The 17,474-nt window shown below is 39.9% G+C and overlaps 1 protein-coding gene across 1 annotated transcript in view; it reads left to right on the top strand.

Annotated features, from left to right (window-relative positions):
- The window catches only part of HECW2 (HECT, C2 and WW domain containing E3 ubiquitin protein ligase 2), a 368,781-nt gene that overhangs the window by 134,663 nt on the left and 216,644 nt on the right, over positions 1–17,474 (top strand). Inside the window, exon 2 of the mRNA XM_041737736.1 lies at positions 1,052–1,377. Coding sequence (XP_041593670.1) covers positions 1,086–1,377 — 292 coding nt within the window. The 5' untranslated portion in view covers positions 1,052–1,085. The remainder of the gene's footprint in view (positions 1–1,051; positions 1,378–17,474) is intronic.

Raw genomic sequence — 17,474 nt, 5'->3', positions numbered from 1 at the left:
TTCTTCTTGGAGTTTTATGGCTTCAGGGTTTTTGTTCAGATCTACAATCCGTTTTGAGTTTGGGGGGTTTTGTGTATTGTGTAAGAGAAGAGTCCAGTTTCATTCTTTTGTTCCAATTTTCCTGGCACCATTTACTGAGACTGTCTTTTCCCCAAGCTTACATTCTTGTTGGGAGAGGGACCCAATAACCCAATAACAGATCATAATAATTGCTGTTGGAGAAAAACACAGGGAGAGAGGAGGCATGGGGAAGGCTGGGCGTTGCAATTTTAAAGACGATGGCCACCGTATTTAAGAGAGGAGGTGACATTTGAGCAAGTTCCTGAGAAAGACTCTAATGGGTTATATTCTGTGAGAAGGAAATTGAGCAAGTTAACCTGTGCTCAACCGTGTATTTCAGCTGTGGCAAAATCTTCTGTCTTGCTCTTTTAAAATTTGATTCCATTTTTTTAAGATTTTATTTATTTATTAGAGAGAGAGAGAGCACAAGCAGGGGGAGCAGCAGGTAGAAGGAGAGGGAGAAGCAGACTCCCCACTGAGCAGGGAGTCCAACATAGGTTCAAACCCAGGATCCCCAGATCATGATCTGAGCTGAAGGCAGACTCTGAACTGATTGAGCCACCCAAGTGCCCCTGAAATTAAATTTGAACAGGAAATAAATGTGTGTGTGTGTGTGTGTGTGTGTGTGTGTGTGTGTGAGGGGGGATAAAAGAAAAGGGGACCATTCCAGAAGGTGGGGTGTCTGGGAAAGGATGGACCTAGAAGGGCTCGTAGGGGGCCCTCTTCTCCTTGACTGCCAGGAGGAAGCTGTGTCCAGCGAGCTCGAGGGTCCCCGGGGTGTAGGCCTTGCCATCACCTGACCCCAGTCTGTAGAGGCCACTTCTGGCCTCCTCCGTTGACAGTGGACTAATGGTTTTATTGTGACAGCAGAGGCTCATCATGTGGTGGAGCATTGGTGAGCGCTGGGGGTGGGGGGGCTTCACGGCTGGAAAGCTTGCACCCCATTCCCCGCGCAGGGATGCTGATGCCCGGGCCCGTGTGTGTCTTGCAGCCTCGTGGGAAGCTAACCTCCAGGGGCAGCCGGGATGGCCAGCTCCGCCCGGGAGCACCTGCTGTTCGTGCGGCGCCGGAACCCCCAGATGCGGTACACGCTGAGCCCCGAGAACCTCCAGAGCCTCGCGGCCCAGAGCTCTATGCCGGAGAACATGACCCTCCCGAGGGCGAACAGTGACACGGACCTGGTGACCTCTGAGAGCCGCTCCAGCTTGACCGCCAGCATGTATGAGTACACGCTGGGGCAAGCCCAGAACCTCATTATCTTCTGGGACATTAAAGAGGAGGTGGACCCCAGTGATTGGATTGGGCTGTACCACATAGGTGAGTGACGGGAAGTGGACTTGCATGTGCCTTAGAGCACAGTCAGTGTTACTCTGACGTTGTGCTATTTTGTATTGTTTTTTCCTGGGGAAAACACACACGCGCGCACACATACACAAATAAGTCCATCCAGCAAGATTCTGGGGACTCCCCCCCCCTCTTTAGAAGGGAGAGAATCAACACTAATAAATATCTTTGTGGTGATGAGTTTTGTGGTTATATTTCTAGATTAAATGCCAAGACCCGCAGATTTTGTGATATTTTCTCTTTAAAGCTTTGCATCGCCCTTGATCAATAGTCCCATTTCGGGAAGCGTTGGATGTTAACTTTTACCTGTAGTTTTAAACTGATGAAAAAGATGTCTAGCTTTAGATAACCGATGTGAAAAAATGTCCCGTAGTTTCTAAAGATTGAATTTCTTTTTTTTTAGTTGATTTTTTATTGGTGTTCAATTTGCCAACATATAGAATAACACCCAGTGCTCATCGCATCAAGTGCCCCCCTCAGTGCCCGTCACCCAGTCACCCCCATCCCCCGCCCACCTCCCTTTCTACCATCCCTTTCTCGTTTCCCAGTGTTAGGAGCCTCTCATGTTAAAGATTGAATTTCATGGAGAACAACTTGCAGTCTTTGGTATCTTTTTATTTCAGAATTCCTGATGTGTCCTTGATCAGTTAGGTGAAGAAAGTGTCATATTTTCCTAATAAGTGACTTAGGAATAGATTGCTATTTGTTTTAATAAAAATGTTCCAGCTGTGTTTAGCTAATTTGCACCTGTTATTCATAGGTGAACAAATGATGAATGGCACATGCCAGAAAATAGAAAATTTGCTCCATTGAAAGCAAAACTCCAAACCCTACCAACCAGGCTTTAAGAAAATCTAATTAAACCTGACACTAAAAATCTAACATTCCTCAAAGTTGGGGAAGTTTTTCACTCAATGGGGGGAATTCCTTTCAAAATTTAACATCAAGTATTTTATTTATTTAATTTTTTCTTAAAGATTATTTATTTATTTATTTATTTATTCATGAAAGACACACAGAGAGAGAGAGGCAGAGACACAGGCAGAGGGAGAAGCAAGCTCCATGCAGGGAACCCGACGTGGGACTCGATCCCAGGTCTCCAGGATCATGCCCTGGGCTGAGCTAACCGCTGAGCCACCCGGGCTGCCCAACATTAAGTGCCCCCCCACCACCCCCAACATCAAGTATTTTAATAGACATGGTTGCTTTCACTGTAGATTTCAAGCCAGGCATCTTTGTTTTTTCTTGTTTGTTTGTTTTTTGGAGTAAATTAGGGGCAAAAGACCTATTTGTTTTTGGCAGGTGGGACTTTACCTACCCTACGGGACATTTGGTAATGTCTGGAGACCTTTTTGGTTGGCAGAGTTGGGTAGGGAATAGGAAACCAGGGGTGCCGCTAAATATCCTGCAATGCACAAGATCACCTTTCACAACAATCTGTTAATGCTACTATTGACAAACTTGATTTAAGGCAAAGCAATGTCCTTGCTGACAGTTTATCAAAATGTTAAACCTGCTAAAATGTATGTTTTTCATCAACAAATAATTTTATGTTGACTAAAAATTGGTTTGTTTTTACTAATGTAATTCTTTATTAATCATTACTGGATAACAAATCTAAAATGGCAAAAAAAATTTCAAGAATTTTTATTTTTCTGTTCCCTCTTATGACAACAAAAAAAAAAGGGGGGGGAGCTCTTCATGGTTCAGCGTTTTTACCCAGATGTGTTTAAATATAGATTCAAAATGGGGAAGGTAGGATTTAAAAATCGTATTTTTATCTCTGAAATCTATTATATTCACAGAAAATTCTTAAAGTTTTGTTGGGACTTTGGGAGTGATTCATTTGGTTTTGATGTAACTTTAATTTTTTAGATTTCACAAGACTATTTTCTTTTCATCTTGATATGAGTTTTTTTTGTATTTACCTATCATCAAGTTCACTAGTCATTTTTTTATTTTTTAAAATTTAAAAAATGTTTTATTTAAATTCAATTTGCCAACATATAGTATAACACTCAGTGCTCATCCCATCAAGTGCCCTCCTCAGTGCCCGTCACCCAGTCACCCCATCCCCTCACCCACCTCCCCTTCCACAACCCTTTGTTTCTAAGAGTTAGGAGTCTCTCATGGTTTATCTCCCTCTCTAATTTTTCCCCACTCAGTTTCCCTCCTTTCCTTTATAATCCCTTTCACTATTTCTTATATTCCCCGTATGAGTGTAACCATATGATGATCATCCTTCTCCGATTGACTTATTTCACTCAACATAACCCCCTCCAGTTCCATCCACGTTGAAGCAAATGGTGGGTATTCATCCTTTCTGATGGCTGAGGAATAGTCCACTGTATACCTAGACCACATCTTCTTTATCCATTCATCTGTCAAAGGACATCGTGACTCCTTCCACAGTTTGGCTATTGTGGACATTGCTGCCTTGAACATTGGGGCTCAGGGATCACGTCATTTCACTACATCAGTATCTTTGGGGCAAATACCCAGTAATGCAATTGCTGGGTCGTAGGACAGATCTATTTTTAACTTTTTGAGGAACCTTCACACAGTTTTCCAGAGTGGCTGCACCAGTTCACATTCCCACCAACAGTGTAAGAGGGTTCCCCTTTCTCCACATCCTCTCTAGCATTTATTGTTTCCTGACTTATTAATTTTAGCCATTCTCACTGGTGTGAGGGGGTATCTCACTAACTTGTTTTTTCATCTTCATTTTGTTGTCAGTCCCATCCAATGGATTTTAAAATTCCAGTTGTTTGACTTTATATTTGTAGAATTTGCATTTCTTTCCCTTTTTTGTAGATTTTATTTTTCTCATAAAATTTCCTGTATGTTATTAACTTATTCAAACCACATTTTCATTCAGTTTTTTGAATTCAATTCAATGTATCTCAGTGTATCTGCTTTAAGTTCTCTGCTACATCCAATATACGGGCAGTTTTTATTGTCAGTTTTTCTCTTGACCATGGTTCCCATTTTCTTGCTTCTTTGCATATCTAGCAGTTACTGATTTTACACTGGCTATTGAGAATTTTAAGTTGTAGAAATCCTGAATTGTGTAGAAAAATTTTTATTTTAATATTAATTTTTATCCTAGTCTGAAGATTTATTTCTTTGAACTTGCTAGATATAATTTTCTGCTTTGTGAGGACAGATCTGTGGAAGCCCAGTGTGGTTCCCCAGCAGTTCTAATTTGATGGGATCCAGCCTCTATTTTTTGGTCTCCCCATGAATTTTATTAGAGGTTGGTTTAGGGCTAGCTCTATAGTAGGTCTTGTTGGTCTTTATATTTCTTTTTAAGTAGTAGCATTTCTGGTTTCTGAGCTGGATGCCTAGAATGTTGACCAGGTGTCTCTTCTCTGGATGGGTCCTAACTCCAGTTTTCTCTAGCACCGCTGGATCTTGAGGAGCTTCAGTGCACTCTCAACCCTGTAACAGCTACTCTCTGGAAGGCCTCGGTAGTGTTTCTCTGCACATGCGCAGCCCAGACATTAGACTTAGTCTTGTGGGGCATCCCAATGTGCACTTCCAGCCTTCACACCTCCATAGCTCTTTCTTTCCCCATGCGCTGCCTGTTGATCCAAACTTAGATCTCCGTGTTCTTAGCTTGTCAGAACTTCCATGGTCTCCAGTTCCCTGCACTCACTCAGGAAGTTGTCCCCTGGCTGAGGTCTGGGTGGTCACAGTCACCTCATAAGTCACTCTTCTTTCTGGGATTTTCATCTTAAGCCACCTGTGTGTGCAATGTCTGAAAACCAGTGCTTCCCAATTTTACAGTTGTTTCCATCAGGAAGGCTAGTCTGGAACTAATTACTGCCTGAGGACCCGAAGAAGAAGTTTCTTCCATGCCTTTGATTTCCAGGAGGCAGCAAGAGGTTTCACTTAATTTTCCCATCTCACCATTTCAGAGAATCTGAATACATAAGAAAAGGTAGTTTCAGTTCCTTTTTTTTTTTCTTCTTTCATTCTTCGTAGCGTATTTTCTAGCAGTTTTAGATCCCTGGCAGGGAAGAGAGGTGGAGAACTGCAGCGCTCCGACCTCTCGAGGGATGAGGAAGACCATGGAGACTGGCATCTGCAAGTAAAGACACCACGTGGGAAGAATGAAGAACATGGGGTTCTAGGCATATCTTTGGTGCCAACAGGTCTTCGCAGCAAATGACTCTGAAAGGCACAGGTCCCGGCATCTAAGACATTAAGTGTGGCTCATTTCTATAGGTGAAAAGCCACAACTATGTTTAAAAGAAAGCCTGGCTTGTCTGGGACCTCAGGAAGAGGGAACAGAGACCTGGCTTTAGGCAGACAGCCATTTCTCCTGAGGCTAAGATTGGCTCTTCTGACCTCTGCAGTGGAGGCAGCCTCTCTTCTGTGGGGACTTTGCCATCCCAGGTGGCGAGGGATAGGTGGCAGCTTTGTAGCTTTTAACTGACAGCTGTTTCCTGTTCCTTCTTCCTTCCAGGGTCAGGGCTCAGCCGCAAGCCATTCATCTCAGGGCCAGTGGACCCTCCCCAGATTCAGGAAAGTTCTAAACTTGTATGGTAATCCCGCTGGTGGGTAGTCCAGGAGTGGGCTGTGGGCCAGCTCTGGCCAGCAAGGGAAAGAGTTGGGGGGAACTTCCTTTTCCAGGGAAGAGCCAGAGTCCCTTGTAGAGTCCTTCGACCTCCCCTTCTCTCGTACCTGGGGCCTGGTGACGGGTGTGATGTCTTGAACTATTGGCTCCTAAGACAACAGCAACCCTAAGACATCAGCTGAGATGAAGAGCTAAGAATGACAGAGCAGAAAGTTAGAAGAAGCGTGGACTGGCTCCCCGAAGGTCTTGCCATCTATGACAACATCTTCCCCTCTTTGCTTAAGTCATCGCTGTGAAGCGGTCTTGTGTCTCCCCTTAGTCCGAACTGAGCTGCTGGTGGTTTAGAGACGCCAAAGCGGAAAGGGGGGGGACACGAGCTGCTTGGGCAGAAGGCAGGAGCAGGTGCTGCCTCAGGGTGTGCCCGGGGCTGCTTTCACGGAGTTGAAAACCACTAAGCCCACTCCCTTCTTTTTGGGGAATAAAATAATAAAAATTCTGACGTAAACATTTTGGCAGTAGTGACTCAAAGCCATGTGGAGATTTTCAAAAGTTTAATAGGACCAATCACATGATAGGAAGAGTCTCTGGAATGAGTAAGTACCTCAGGTGCTTCCCAAACAGTGTTCTGGGGTACTTTACATGAAGGTGGGGAGGTGATACATTTGGGGGAACCTGAAAGGGAAGAGGAAATGCAAGGCCAGGATGGGGAAAAGAGTTTTGGGGTACAAATTATGTCCCCAGTGTAAGGCTGTGTATGACTAAATAGAAATATGTGTGCTCTCTTTCTGTCTCTCTCAGGCTCTATGACACAGGTGCCCTGAGAATCCAGGTTTCCCAGCAGTAGCACGCATGCCAGGTGTAGCTTTAGAGTCTTTAGAGTAGACTCTAGAGTAGAGTAGAGTAGCCTTAGAGTACCTCCCACTAGGGAGCAGCACGCCCTTCAGTTGAGTCCTGAGAAGCCAGAGGGTCTCCTAGCAACGCCCAGTTTTATTTGTGGAACAGAGTGATGGTCTCTATAGAAATAAATCCCAAAGGGGCAGGGTTTGGGTAGAACGTCTGGCCAGCAAGGTGTGGCTTATTGGCACACTCTGCACTTCGATTGTGTTTCTCTTGGCTTACGTTTTTTTACTCTCTTGAAGTGTGAGTTTTGCTTGTGTTTGGCCAATTGTTGACAAGGTTTTGCATTGTACAGCTCAGTCCAGAAGACTTTTATATAATCTGGAGAGGAAATATGTATTCCTGGTTCAGAAAAATAAATTGGTCTTCAGGCATTTTGAGCAATATATAGGTCCTATTGGGAATACAAAGAAAAAAAAAAGTCAAAAATAACAAAGTGCCGTTTGGGGTAACTGTGTGTGAACAGAGTTCTTAAAACAGGTGCTAATTATATTTTCTCTCTCCTGAAGGTCTCATATACACCCTGAGATTTCCAGAGGTGATTACAAGGTACCTCCAGGCCTGAATCTCCAAATTATAACAATTAATACCTTCCAAATTTTTTTGAGAAATCACTAGATTTATAATTTATTGTTGGTCTCCATAATTAGAAGTGACCCCTGACAAGAGTAACATAGATGGCTACTCATTGCTTCCTTCTAAGCTGTCTAAATAAAAAGAACCAAATACTTTGATATGCAAAAAACCCTTAGGGTACCCAATGGAAATAGCTTTCCATGAAAATTCAAATGATCACTGTTTAAAGAGCTGTGTGAAGGCAGAGCTTATTCCCCTTGTTTTAGGCCCACTATGGAATTCCCCTGAGCCTTTGGTCTTGTGCTTTGCTCTCTGGATATTCAAAAGAAAAACACCTCGAAAGATTTACTTTGCCATTTCTCATTGGAAATGAGAGAGCTAGGAAGATGCACAGAGCTAGGAAAATGCACATTATGAAAATTAGAAGTATATACTGTTCTGTACACCAGTGCCACTCAGAGTGCTGGTCCACAGTGGATCCATGACTAGATAAGAAGCTTCCTCTAGAATGTAAATCAATGTCCTGCATTCTTCACTGAGAAAATCTTGTTGTCAAAAAAAAAATGAAAGAATGGGGTTACTGGTGTAGCTATTTCATATTCTGGCTCAAGCTTATCGCGCCATAGACCAGTAACAAATAATTTGCCAGCATCTCTGGACCACCCTTTGAGTATCCCTTTCAGCGTCTACAAGTTGATTATATCTTCAAAGAGGAATGTCAGAGCAACTGTATTTGACTCAATCTTAAAATATATAATGGCTCATGTACTAGGATTTTTGTTCGTATTTCTTTGCCTTTGAACGGTAAAATAAAAGTAGTACCCCAATAGTTAACCAATACATTGGTATTCCGTATTTCAGAGGTTTAAAATCCAAAGTTTAAATAGATGTTTTATAGATAAAAAAACTAAGGTTCAGGGTGGTGATGCCATACAGTTAGTTGGAGGCAGCCAAGGCTGGACCTTAAGTGTCTTGTGTCTCAGTCATCATTTTTCTGCTTGGGTTGAAAAATGTAGTCCAATGTTTTCCAGGCTTTAGTTATTGACTCAGTACCTTCTTGATTTTTCCAGTATGGGATTATTACCTATACTATTAAAATTTTCTTTAAACCATCTGGTAGAAAGAAAGAAAGAAAAAGGAAAAAAAAAGAAAAGAAAGGAAAACAAAAGAAAAAAGAAAGGAAATCAAGTTATCTACCCAGACTTTGTTTTAAGCAGTAAGGTTTGGGAAGGTGTCAGTTGTATTTCTTTCTAATATATATTAACTGTGAAAAAAACAACTTTCGACTGTTCACCATCAAGATTATCACCCACAGCACACTTTGAGAAATTCTGGGGTTATCAGCGGTTAAGAACACAGGTTCTGCAATGAGACCGACTGGTGAATTCAAATACATTTAGTAGCTTGAGTGAATTATGTAATCTTTTTGGTATCGATCCCACATGAAGAGCAGCAGAGCTGCCCTATGTGTGCCACTCATGACAGAAGCCTTTTTTGAATTTTGTAATCTTTTTAAACCACAGTTTCCTCATCTTTCAAAAAACAAAAAACAAAGACAAAAAAAGTACCAGTATCATGAGAAATAAGATAATGTGTATCAAGCTCTCTCGGCAAGGTGCCTAGGCTTATTGTAAGATCCAGCTGATTGCAAACTGTCCTATTTGGGCTACTGTTAATAATAATCATTTTCCTGGTAGTCTGGAGCTACAGCACTTATCTATTGGATGAATCCACAAGGAGGGATGTCCAGATTAAAGTGACACACCAGGCCACTTCTGCTTTTAAAAACCAAAATCCAATCCTTTGAATCAGGGTTCTAGAAATTATATAAAGCACTTCAAATTTCAGGCTAAATAATACAGCATTTGAATATTATGTAGGTTCTGAACCAACATACTTTTCAAGGTGATGGGAAAGCTGCAGTTTAATCCAAAATTCAATCAAATGGAACAAAGAATTATGTATTTAGTTTCCAGAATAGCTATCAAATATAGTGAAGAGTGACTATTCTTAAGCTCTTTTGGTATTTTTACATGATTACTGCCAAAGAAAAGTTGTTTCAGGTCATGTCTTTAAATTTTAGAAAATGCTTTTAGAAAATAAGAGCTTTGAACATGAAATGGTTTTTGGAACAACTTAACTCCAAATTACTTTGTGTTAGCTGGTTGTATGAGTCAGTGTCAGTCAGATTATGCCGTACAAATGAGCTAACCCTGAATCCTCAGTGACTTAACAAAAGATGATTTCTTTCTAATGCTATGTGTCCAACATGGATTGACAGGGGCCTTGCTTTGTACTGCTGTTTAGAGGTTCAGGCTCACCATTGTCCTGATTTTTGCCATCTTGGGTTATTAAAGGCTCCACCATCGTGGCATTGCAGCATCTGTAACAGAAGGCCTTTCTGGGCAAGTGTCAAAGGAAGAGAGCCCTGGAGACTCCTATACCACCTCTTAAATGCTTCGGCCCCAAGGTGACACCTTTCACCTCAGCCCAGAGTCCATGTCCAGCATTAGTCCCGTGGTCTGTCTAACTGCAGGAGGACTGGGAAATGGGGAGATGCCCTTGGTTTTTTAGGGAGCAGTCAATATCTCTACCATAGTAGATGTGTCTTGCTGACAATGTGTGTGGTCCTCTGGACTGTTTCAAAGCCTATGACATCCTTGCACAGTCCCTGCAAGAATAGTCCCTGCTATTTAAAAAAAATTTTTTTTTTAATTTTTATATATTTATGATAGTCACACACAGAGAGAGAGAGGCAGAGACACAGGCAGAGGGAGAAGCAGGCTCCATGCACCGGGAGCCCAACGTGGGATTCGATCCCGGGTCTCCAGGATTGCGTCCCGGGCCAAAGGCAGGCGCCAAACCGCTGCGTCACCCAGGGATCCCCAGTCCCTGCTATTAAATAGAATTTAATAGCCAGGTATTAAAAAGTGTTGTACTTTCATCTGCGCTTCACAAGGTATTGAGAAGACACACCCAGAGCAGGACCAAGGACAGTACCTGAGGTTGGACCACTGGTAGCAGTTAGTAGACTATGAATTCACAGCATTGCTCTGGCATCACAGAACATCGTGGATCTTTCTTAGAATATGCATGTTAAAGATTTGGTTCATGGAGAAGTCCATGTATTTAAACTGGTTATGGAAGATGTCCCTGGATATTAGGTAGGCTTTAAAATGATGGATAGCTCAGTGCATCCAAGGAAGCTTTAGGATATTTGATGCCCTAACATTCTGTGGAAAGCCATACTTGAAATAGGCATTCTTCTGTCTATATGAATGTTCAGTGGAAGGTTCCATATCCTATTTTGTTTTCTCTATTTTATAGCTTTTTTTCATAGTTTTTTTTTTTAACCTGCTTTTGTGCCTTCCATTGAAATGATGAATTTGCTTTACTCCACATTCTTCTCAGTCTATTTATTTGAAAGTTAAACATTCTTCTGTGATGATTTTTATTTTTTATCTGGTGATTCTATGAATGTTATCTGAGTGTTTTTTTTTCCACCTTGTGTAATTTGTGTCACTTTTCCCTAAAGGGTGCTTATATAGGTGCTGTAATTAGTAAATGTGAAATCATTGTAAATGTTTTTGATGGAGTTAAGATAATGTTGGCTTGAGGTTTAGAACTTCTTCATTCTAGGGGTGCCTGGGTGGTTCAGATGGTTAAGCATCTGACTCTTGATTTTGGCTCAGGTCATGATCTCAGGGTTGTGAGATCAAGCCCTATGTTGGGTTCTGCACTAAGCACGACATCTGCTTGAGATTCTCTCTCCCTCTCTCCTCCACCTCAACCTACTCTCTCTCTCAAAAAAAAAAAAAAAAAAGAAAAAAGAAAAAAAAGAAAAAAGAAATTCATTCTGATAAAACCCATTGCTAATTCACAAAATAATTGCTTATCACATATACTGTTTTTTGTTAAAATTGGCTTTTCATGCTTTTCTAAGGACTAATGGACACATCAATAAAGAAAACGAATTTATAATATTATCCTTTTATCCTGATCTCTCTTAAAGTCTGTTTTTCTGTTATCAGTTGATATATCAGCTTCCTTTTGGTTAGGTTTTGCTTGATATATGTTTTCCTACTGATTTCCTTTCAGCCGTTCTTTGGCATGCTTCAGATAATCTGCTGTAAACCACCTATGGATTTATGATTTTTAATCCAATCTGAGGAACTATCTTTTACAACTGGTGCACTTGGTGTTTCAACATTTGCTGTTATTTTTTGATATATTTGGACTTATTTCCATATCCTGTTTTGTTTTCTCTATTTTATAGCTTTTTTTCATAGTTTTTTTTAACCTGCTTTTGTGCCTTCCATTGAAATGATGAATTTGCTTTACTCCACATTCTTCTCAGTCTATTTATTTGAAACTTAAACATTCTAGTTCGGATCTGTTAGCAGTTCTCCTTAAAATTTTTGTTACGTATAATAGAATTAAAGGTAAATGAATCAGTATCTTTAAATACCTCTCAAACTGTACAAGGATCTTAGAACATATTCATTACAATCACCTCCTTCACCATCTTCTCTTTTACTATTGACAACATTTAGGTCCATCCTGTTTTAAACCCCTTTTCCTATGTTAGTCACTATTGTCATTGTTGTGGGTTTTTTATAGACAGGAATTATTCCAGTTTTATATTCTGCATAAAAAAACCATGAGAAAACTTAGTGGCTTAAACAACGATTTATTAAATAAGTAAATAATGAGGATAAAAAAAGAGAGACTTATCTGAATCAGCAGCACTAGAGTACATGAGGTTTGATTTTTCTTAAAAAATGCACCTGTGTACACAACAAAAGTTGCATTCTAAAATAAATAGAATTAAGCAGGAGAAGTTTAAAATTCAACTTCAAATTCTTGTTGAGGTACCAACCCAAAGAATACTCGTTTTTTTCCCCCCTTGTTAATGTAGATAATGATGAAAGGTATCGAGTATACCTGAAGTCTTTTTTTTTTTTCCCAGTGGGTTTGGCCTGTTGTAGGCTCTTATGTGTTCTCTCTCTCATTTTACACCACTTATTTTTATCTTTATTTTAAAATGAGTCTTATGCTGCAGTCTTCGAGTTACAGTAGAGCTGTGGTAATTATCAAAGTCATTATATTAATTCCTGATGGTTGTTTCCCCACAGTCAGGCTGACATTATTGTTGAATTTTTTAGTAAATAACTTTATAATTACGTATACTCCCTATGGACATCAGAGGAACTTTAGAGAGCATCTCAGATTTTCAGTCTGATTGAAGTGGTACAGCCCAGAAGTCATAACTTGGATTCATTGGTAACATTAAGAAATTCTTCCTCTATGTCCTATTTTTGTTTTCTTTTAAATATAAATTATGAATTGCAAAAATCCCAGTGATGCATGCTCATTGAGGAAGCTTGATTTTTCTTTTCCCACATAAAAATTTACGAAGCAACAAAAAATGATCACGTTTCCACAATTCACTGCAGTTCAGAAAATCATTAGGAGACCCACACTAATGCTTTAATTATATATAGAGCTTGAGCTGGTTAGCACCCAGTGGATCCATTAACCTAGCATTGGGTAGCAGAGTGGCAAAAAGGATGGCTTTGGAGTGGGGGTTTGGGATGGATCTGGATTCAGGTTCTGGCTCAGCCTCAGCTTCTTGAGTCAAAATGGGAAGAGTATCAACCTCATAAATTTGCAGGGAAGATGAAACAAGATGACATTTGCAGAGTCTGTGTAGGGTGGTTGTTCCATAGGTGATAACCACCGCACCACCACAGACATTTGTTGAGAGCCTTCTGTTTGTCTGCCACTAGGCAAGGGGATACAAACATGAGTCAGCTCACATTTCGGTGGGGTGTGAGATAGGTAGGAATGATGCAGGGTGCTCTGAACAATATTACAGAGGCCATGAGAATATACAGAAAGAATGATTTAATGCCTGAGATGGATTCAGGGACAGAAAAGTATAGAAGGGGCTTCGCTAAAGAGATGATATTTAGACTTCATCATCAAATAGTACTTTTTCTTTTTTTTGTATTCACACGAGAGAAAATCATTCTAGGAGGTGAACATTTCATATGCATGTCACGTCTTTCTCATTAAGGGGTTACATCTGCTTTACTTGAAGATTGCACCACCTGTCCCATCCCTTTTGGTGCCTGGCTGATCTCTGTGTATCCTTTTAGATAGGATTAAGAAGTCACCCACCCCATTATGGACTCCCTAACTTCCAGACAATCAGTCTGATTTCCTACTTCCATAGGAACTTTTTCATATCACACTAATCAGTGCCGATTACACTGTGCTGTAATTTGTCTTTATCCATGTTTGTCCCTTCAGGTACGCTTTTAACTCCGTAACTATGTCCTGTTCCGGTTGTATCCTGAGCACCTCACCCAGTTCTCTGTGCTGCATTATTCATGTAGATTAATTAATTTCATTAAAGAGTAGGTTTTAGGTTAGGTCAATTATGACAGGAAAGTGAGTACTTTTTATTTTTTTATTTTTATTTTTGAAAGGAATACTTTTTAATTGGAGATTTATTCTATATTATATAGTTTTCTCCTAATGATTTTTATTCAGCAGATTAGTTCTAGTTTTCATTCACTCATTTATTACTTCAACAATATTAGGAATTTGCTATATACCAGGCACCTGATAGAATTTTTAAAATATCTGTGTTTAAGATCATAGTTAAAGAACTGTCATTCCAGTTTTTTTTTCAATTATTATACAATATTTTGGCCTTTTGCTCCCTCTTTCTTTATCCACAGATTCTGTCTTCAACATGGAAAGCACTATGTGTTTAAATAGAAATGAATTTATTCCCTGAATTCAATGTGGTTACTGCTTTATACTCTCATTCTTTTTTGTCTTTTCTTATTCCTTTGTTTGCAAAAATACACATCTGCTCTCTAAGCAGTCATAGGTGTTTTTCTGAAAGTTGTGTGTTGTGTGGCATGAAGAATATCCATAGGGTTTTTGACATTTTAAAATATATCACTTTTATATTCACAACCTAACTATTACACATCTATGAGCAAGGGCGGTTACAAAATTGTTGATGGATCAAAGAATGCTTGATCATATTTTTACTCTACAAAAATAAGTACGACTATAATTATAGCATTAAACTATAATATTAGAGGCAAATATGTTACTCTAGGACTAATCTACAAAAAAAACCTGAGAATTTGGAAATTTACATTAAGTTAATAATAGGATTTTAAGTATTTATATGCCTTTTTAAAGCATCCCAATATTTTTTAAGTGTAAGTCTGTTGTGGCATATTTTTGGTAGGATAAAATATTCCATTCAAAAGGGAAAGCCTTAAGAATTCAGTGAACATCTGGAGGAGGTTAAATTTTTAGTTTTGGGCTGTGTGACAGTCATTTTTCCTCTGTTCACTTAGCTGCCAAACCCTGTCATTCCTGAGCCATTTCAAGGAGATAAAAAAGGTGAACTGGGTATGCACATGCCCAGCGTAACTGCTGATTTGAGTGAGGTTACAGGTCAGCCTCTATCTGGTAACTTAGACTTTTCTTGTTCATCACGGGATGCATGCCTGAATGGAGCACTATGAAACCAATAAGACTACTTTTACAACTAATAATAATTAATTTTTAAAAAGTCTAGCTAGAGCAGTAAACATGAATTTTATCTTTTATGAAGTTTATCTTTTATTAAGATAAACAGCAACATTATCACCTTTGTGTTATATGATGCTATTGGTGGAACCTCCAGGATTCCTCATTTTACATAAATTTCCCTCAAATGTAAGGAAATGGTATTATTTATGGAAGGAAATCGAATGCTGGTAGTGAAGTACTATATTTTTCATCATCTGGAATCATTAAATACATGATCCATCTGTTGAAGTTTATTTTAAAATTCAGAGGCATGAGGGTTTTAGATTTAGAAAGGAAATTAATGATCATTTACTCCACTGGCCTCATTTTAAAAATGAGAAACGGAGGGTCCAGATGGATTAAGTAATATTCCCGTGGTTGCTCAGTAAAATGGTTGGAAAAAAATACAGTGTTTAATAGGAATTTCCTCCACAGTGGGGTTGCTTTTTAAAGAGAGTTAGGTGCTAAAGTCAATTCCTGCAGGTGATTTTGAATATAGCTAAAATCTCCCTTGAAAAACCCCAGGAAGGCAATATGACTTAACAAGTTCAGCACAGCCGGTTTTTCTTCCAATATTGGAATAGACTCCTGTCTTAGATTGAGTGCCAGAGAAGAAGTTGGCCTGTGTTTAGGAACTATTTTTATATCCCCCAAACCCTGTCATTTAAGCCTGAATTTCCACTCAGCCTGGTGGGATCCTTGAAAGAACTGCATATTTCAAGCTCCCTGTAGGGGGACACATTCAGGCTCTGGAAAGGCTCCTGTGCAATTTAGATCATTCTCTTTCTCAATCTCTTCTCTTGTACCAACTGAACGTGTGTGCTTACATCAGAATATGTTAAATGAGCATTTACTGTGCCTCCCTGAACATCATTTCGTCTTTGAAGATTCAGTAGGGTATGATGAGTCACTTCCTTTGCTGCATGCTTGTAGAGAATTATTTTATAAGTTGTTTTTGCTAGTTTTTATAGCACTGTCTAAAATATTCCCCCAATACTTATTGTCCCTTTGAGGAAAAATTCAGTGAAAGAATTTTACTTTTTTTAGAGCCATCACAGTTTTTCACATATACATAAATACTTTCTGTTCTGTTACTTCTCTTTCTTTTTCTGGTGCAGCACGCATTCCTTGGGGATTGATTGATTGATTTTATTTTTTAAAGATTTTATTTATTTATTCATGGGAGACACAGAGAGAGAGGCAGAGACACAGGCAGAGGGAGAAGCAGGCTCCCTGTGGGGAGCCTGATGTGGGACTTGATCCTGAGTCTCCAGGATCATGCCCTAGGCCAAAGGCAGGTGCCAAACTGCTGAGCCACCCGGGCTGCCCTCCTTGGGCTTTTAAATCCAAGGCCTGAGTGTGTACACAGACCCTGGGCAGAGGAAAGGGTGAGATGATCTAATATGATTGTTTTTGGTATCAAAACTCTTTGCCATAAAATATTAAACCTACTTATCTTTCTTTAAACTGTTAACTGATGAATTAATTTTTTCCTAAAGGCGGATGTGATCAACACCTGTACGTGTCCATGAGCTGATATATTCAAATGTTCTTCAGATATTCAAATATTTCAGAACTACTTCAATAACTCTTTTAAGAAAGGTATGAAGAATTAAATGATAAATATGCAGAATTGTTATTTACAGGAAATGATAGGAGGAACGCTGTGGCCTTACTGTTTTCCAAAACCATGCACTTGCAAGTTCTAGTAGCTAGAAAATCACACACCAGACCTTTTGTCAGTCTTCACTGCCCTTGGCCTCAGAGGCTGCCTAACTGCTCCCTGTTTCTGGGGCTGTTTCTTCATTGCCTGTGACCCTGTCTCGTGGCTCCCCCAGTCTTCTGGCCATTCATTCTTTTCCTCTTTACTGGAACTCCTTTCTTTTCTTATCCTCTTGTAAGTGAATTTTCTTCTGTTTAATGCCTCTTTCTTTGAACGATTTCATTCACTCCCAGTTTTTAGCCAGTCTAGGCAGAAAGCTTTCTTTCTAACCAAGGGTGGCTGTACCCATACTGGCTCATGCGAGCTAGTTCTGCACATCTCCTTCTGTCTCTCTGTTCAGTGCCCTCACATTGGTGGCACAAAGTCAGCTGCGAAAAGAGCATGCACGCCACAGAAAGGGGCAAACACTGCAAATCAGGGCTGTACCTCACCCTAGCCAGACCAGAGCCAGTTTGCTGGCTACCTACTATTTAACGCCAACCTCAGTCGAAAGCTCCCAAGACCATTTTTCTCTGAATATCCAGCTCACTCTTCAAACTCAGCTTGTTCAAAACAAATTGGTGTGTCACATCAGTTCTTTATTTCCTATTTTTGTTAGCGGAAATGATATATTTTTTTAAATCTCTCAAGCTTGAAAATTGCTCGATATTTTGACTCTTACCCACCCTCAGTGTAAGACTTAAGTTA

Source organism: Vulpes lagopus, chromosome 22 (assembly GCF_018345385.1).
Source record: "Vulpes lagopus strain Blue_001 chromosome 22, ASM1834538v1, whole genome shotgun sequence".
Taxonomy (NCBI): Eukaryota; Metazoa; Chordata; class Mammalia; order Carnivora; family Canidae; genus Vulpes; species Vulpes lagopus.
The sequence above is the reverse complement of the archived record's forward strand: the minus strand, read 5'-3'. Positions and strand labels throughout refer to the sequence as shown.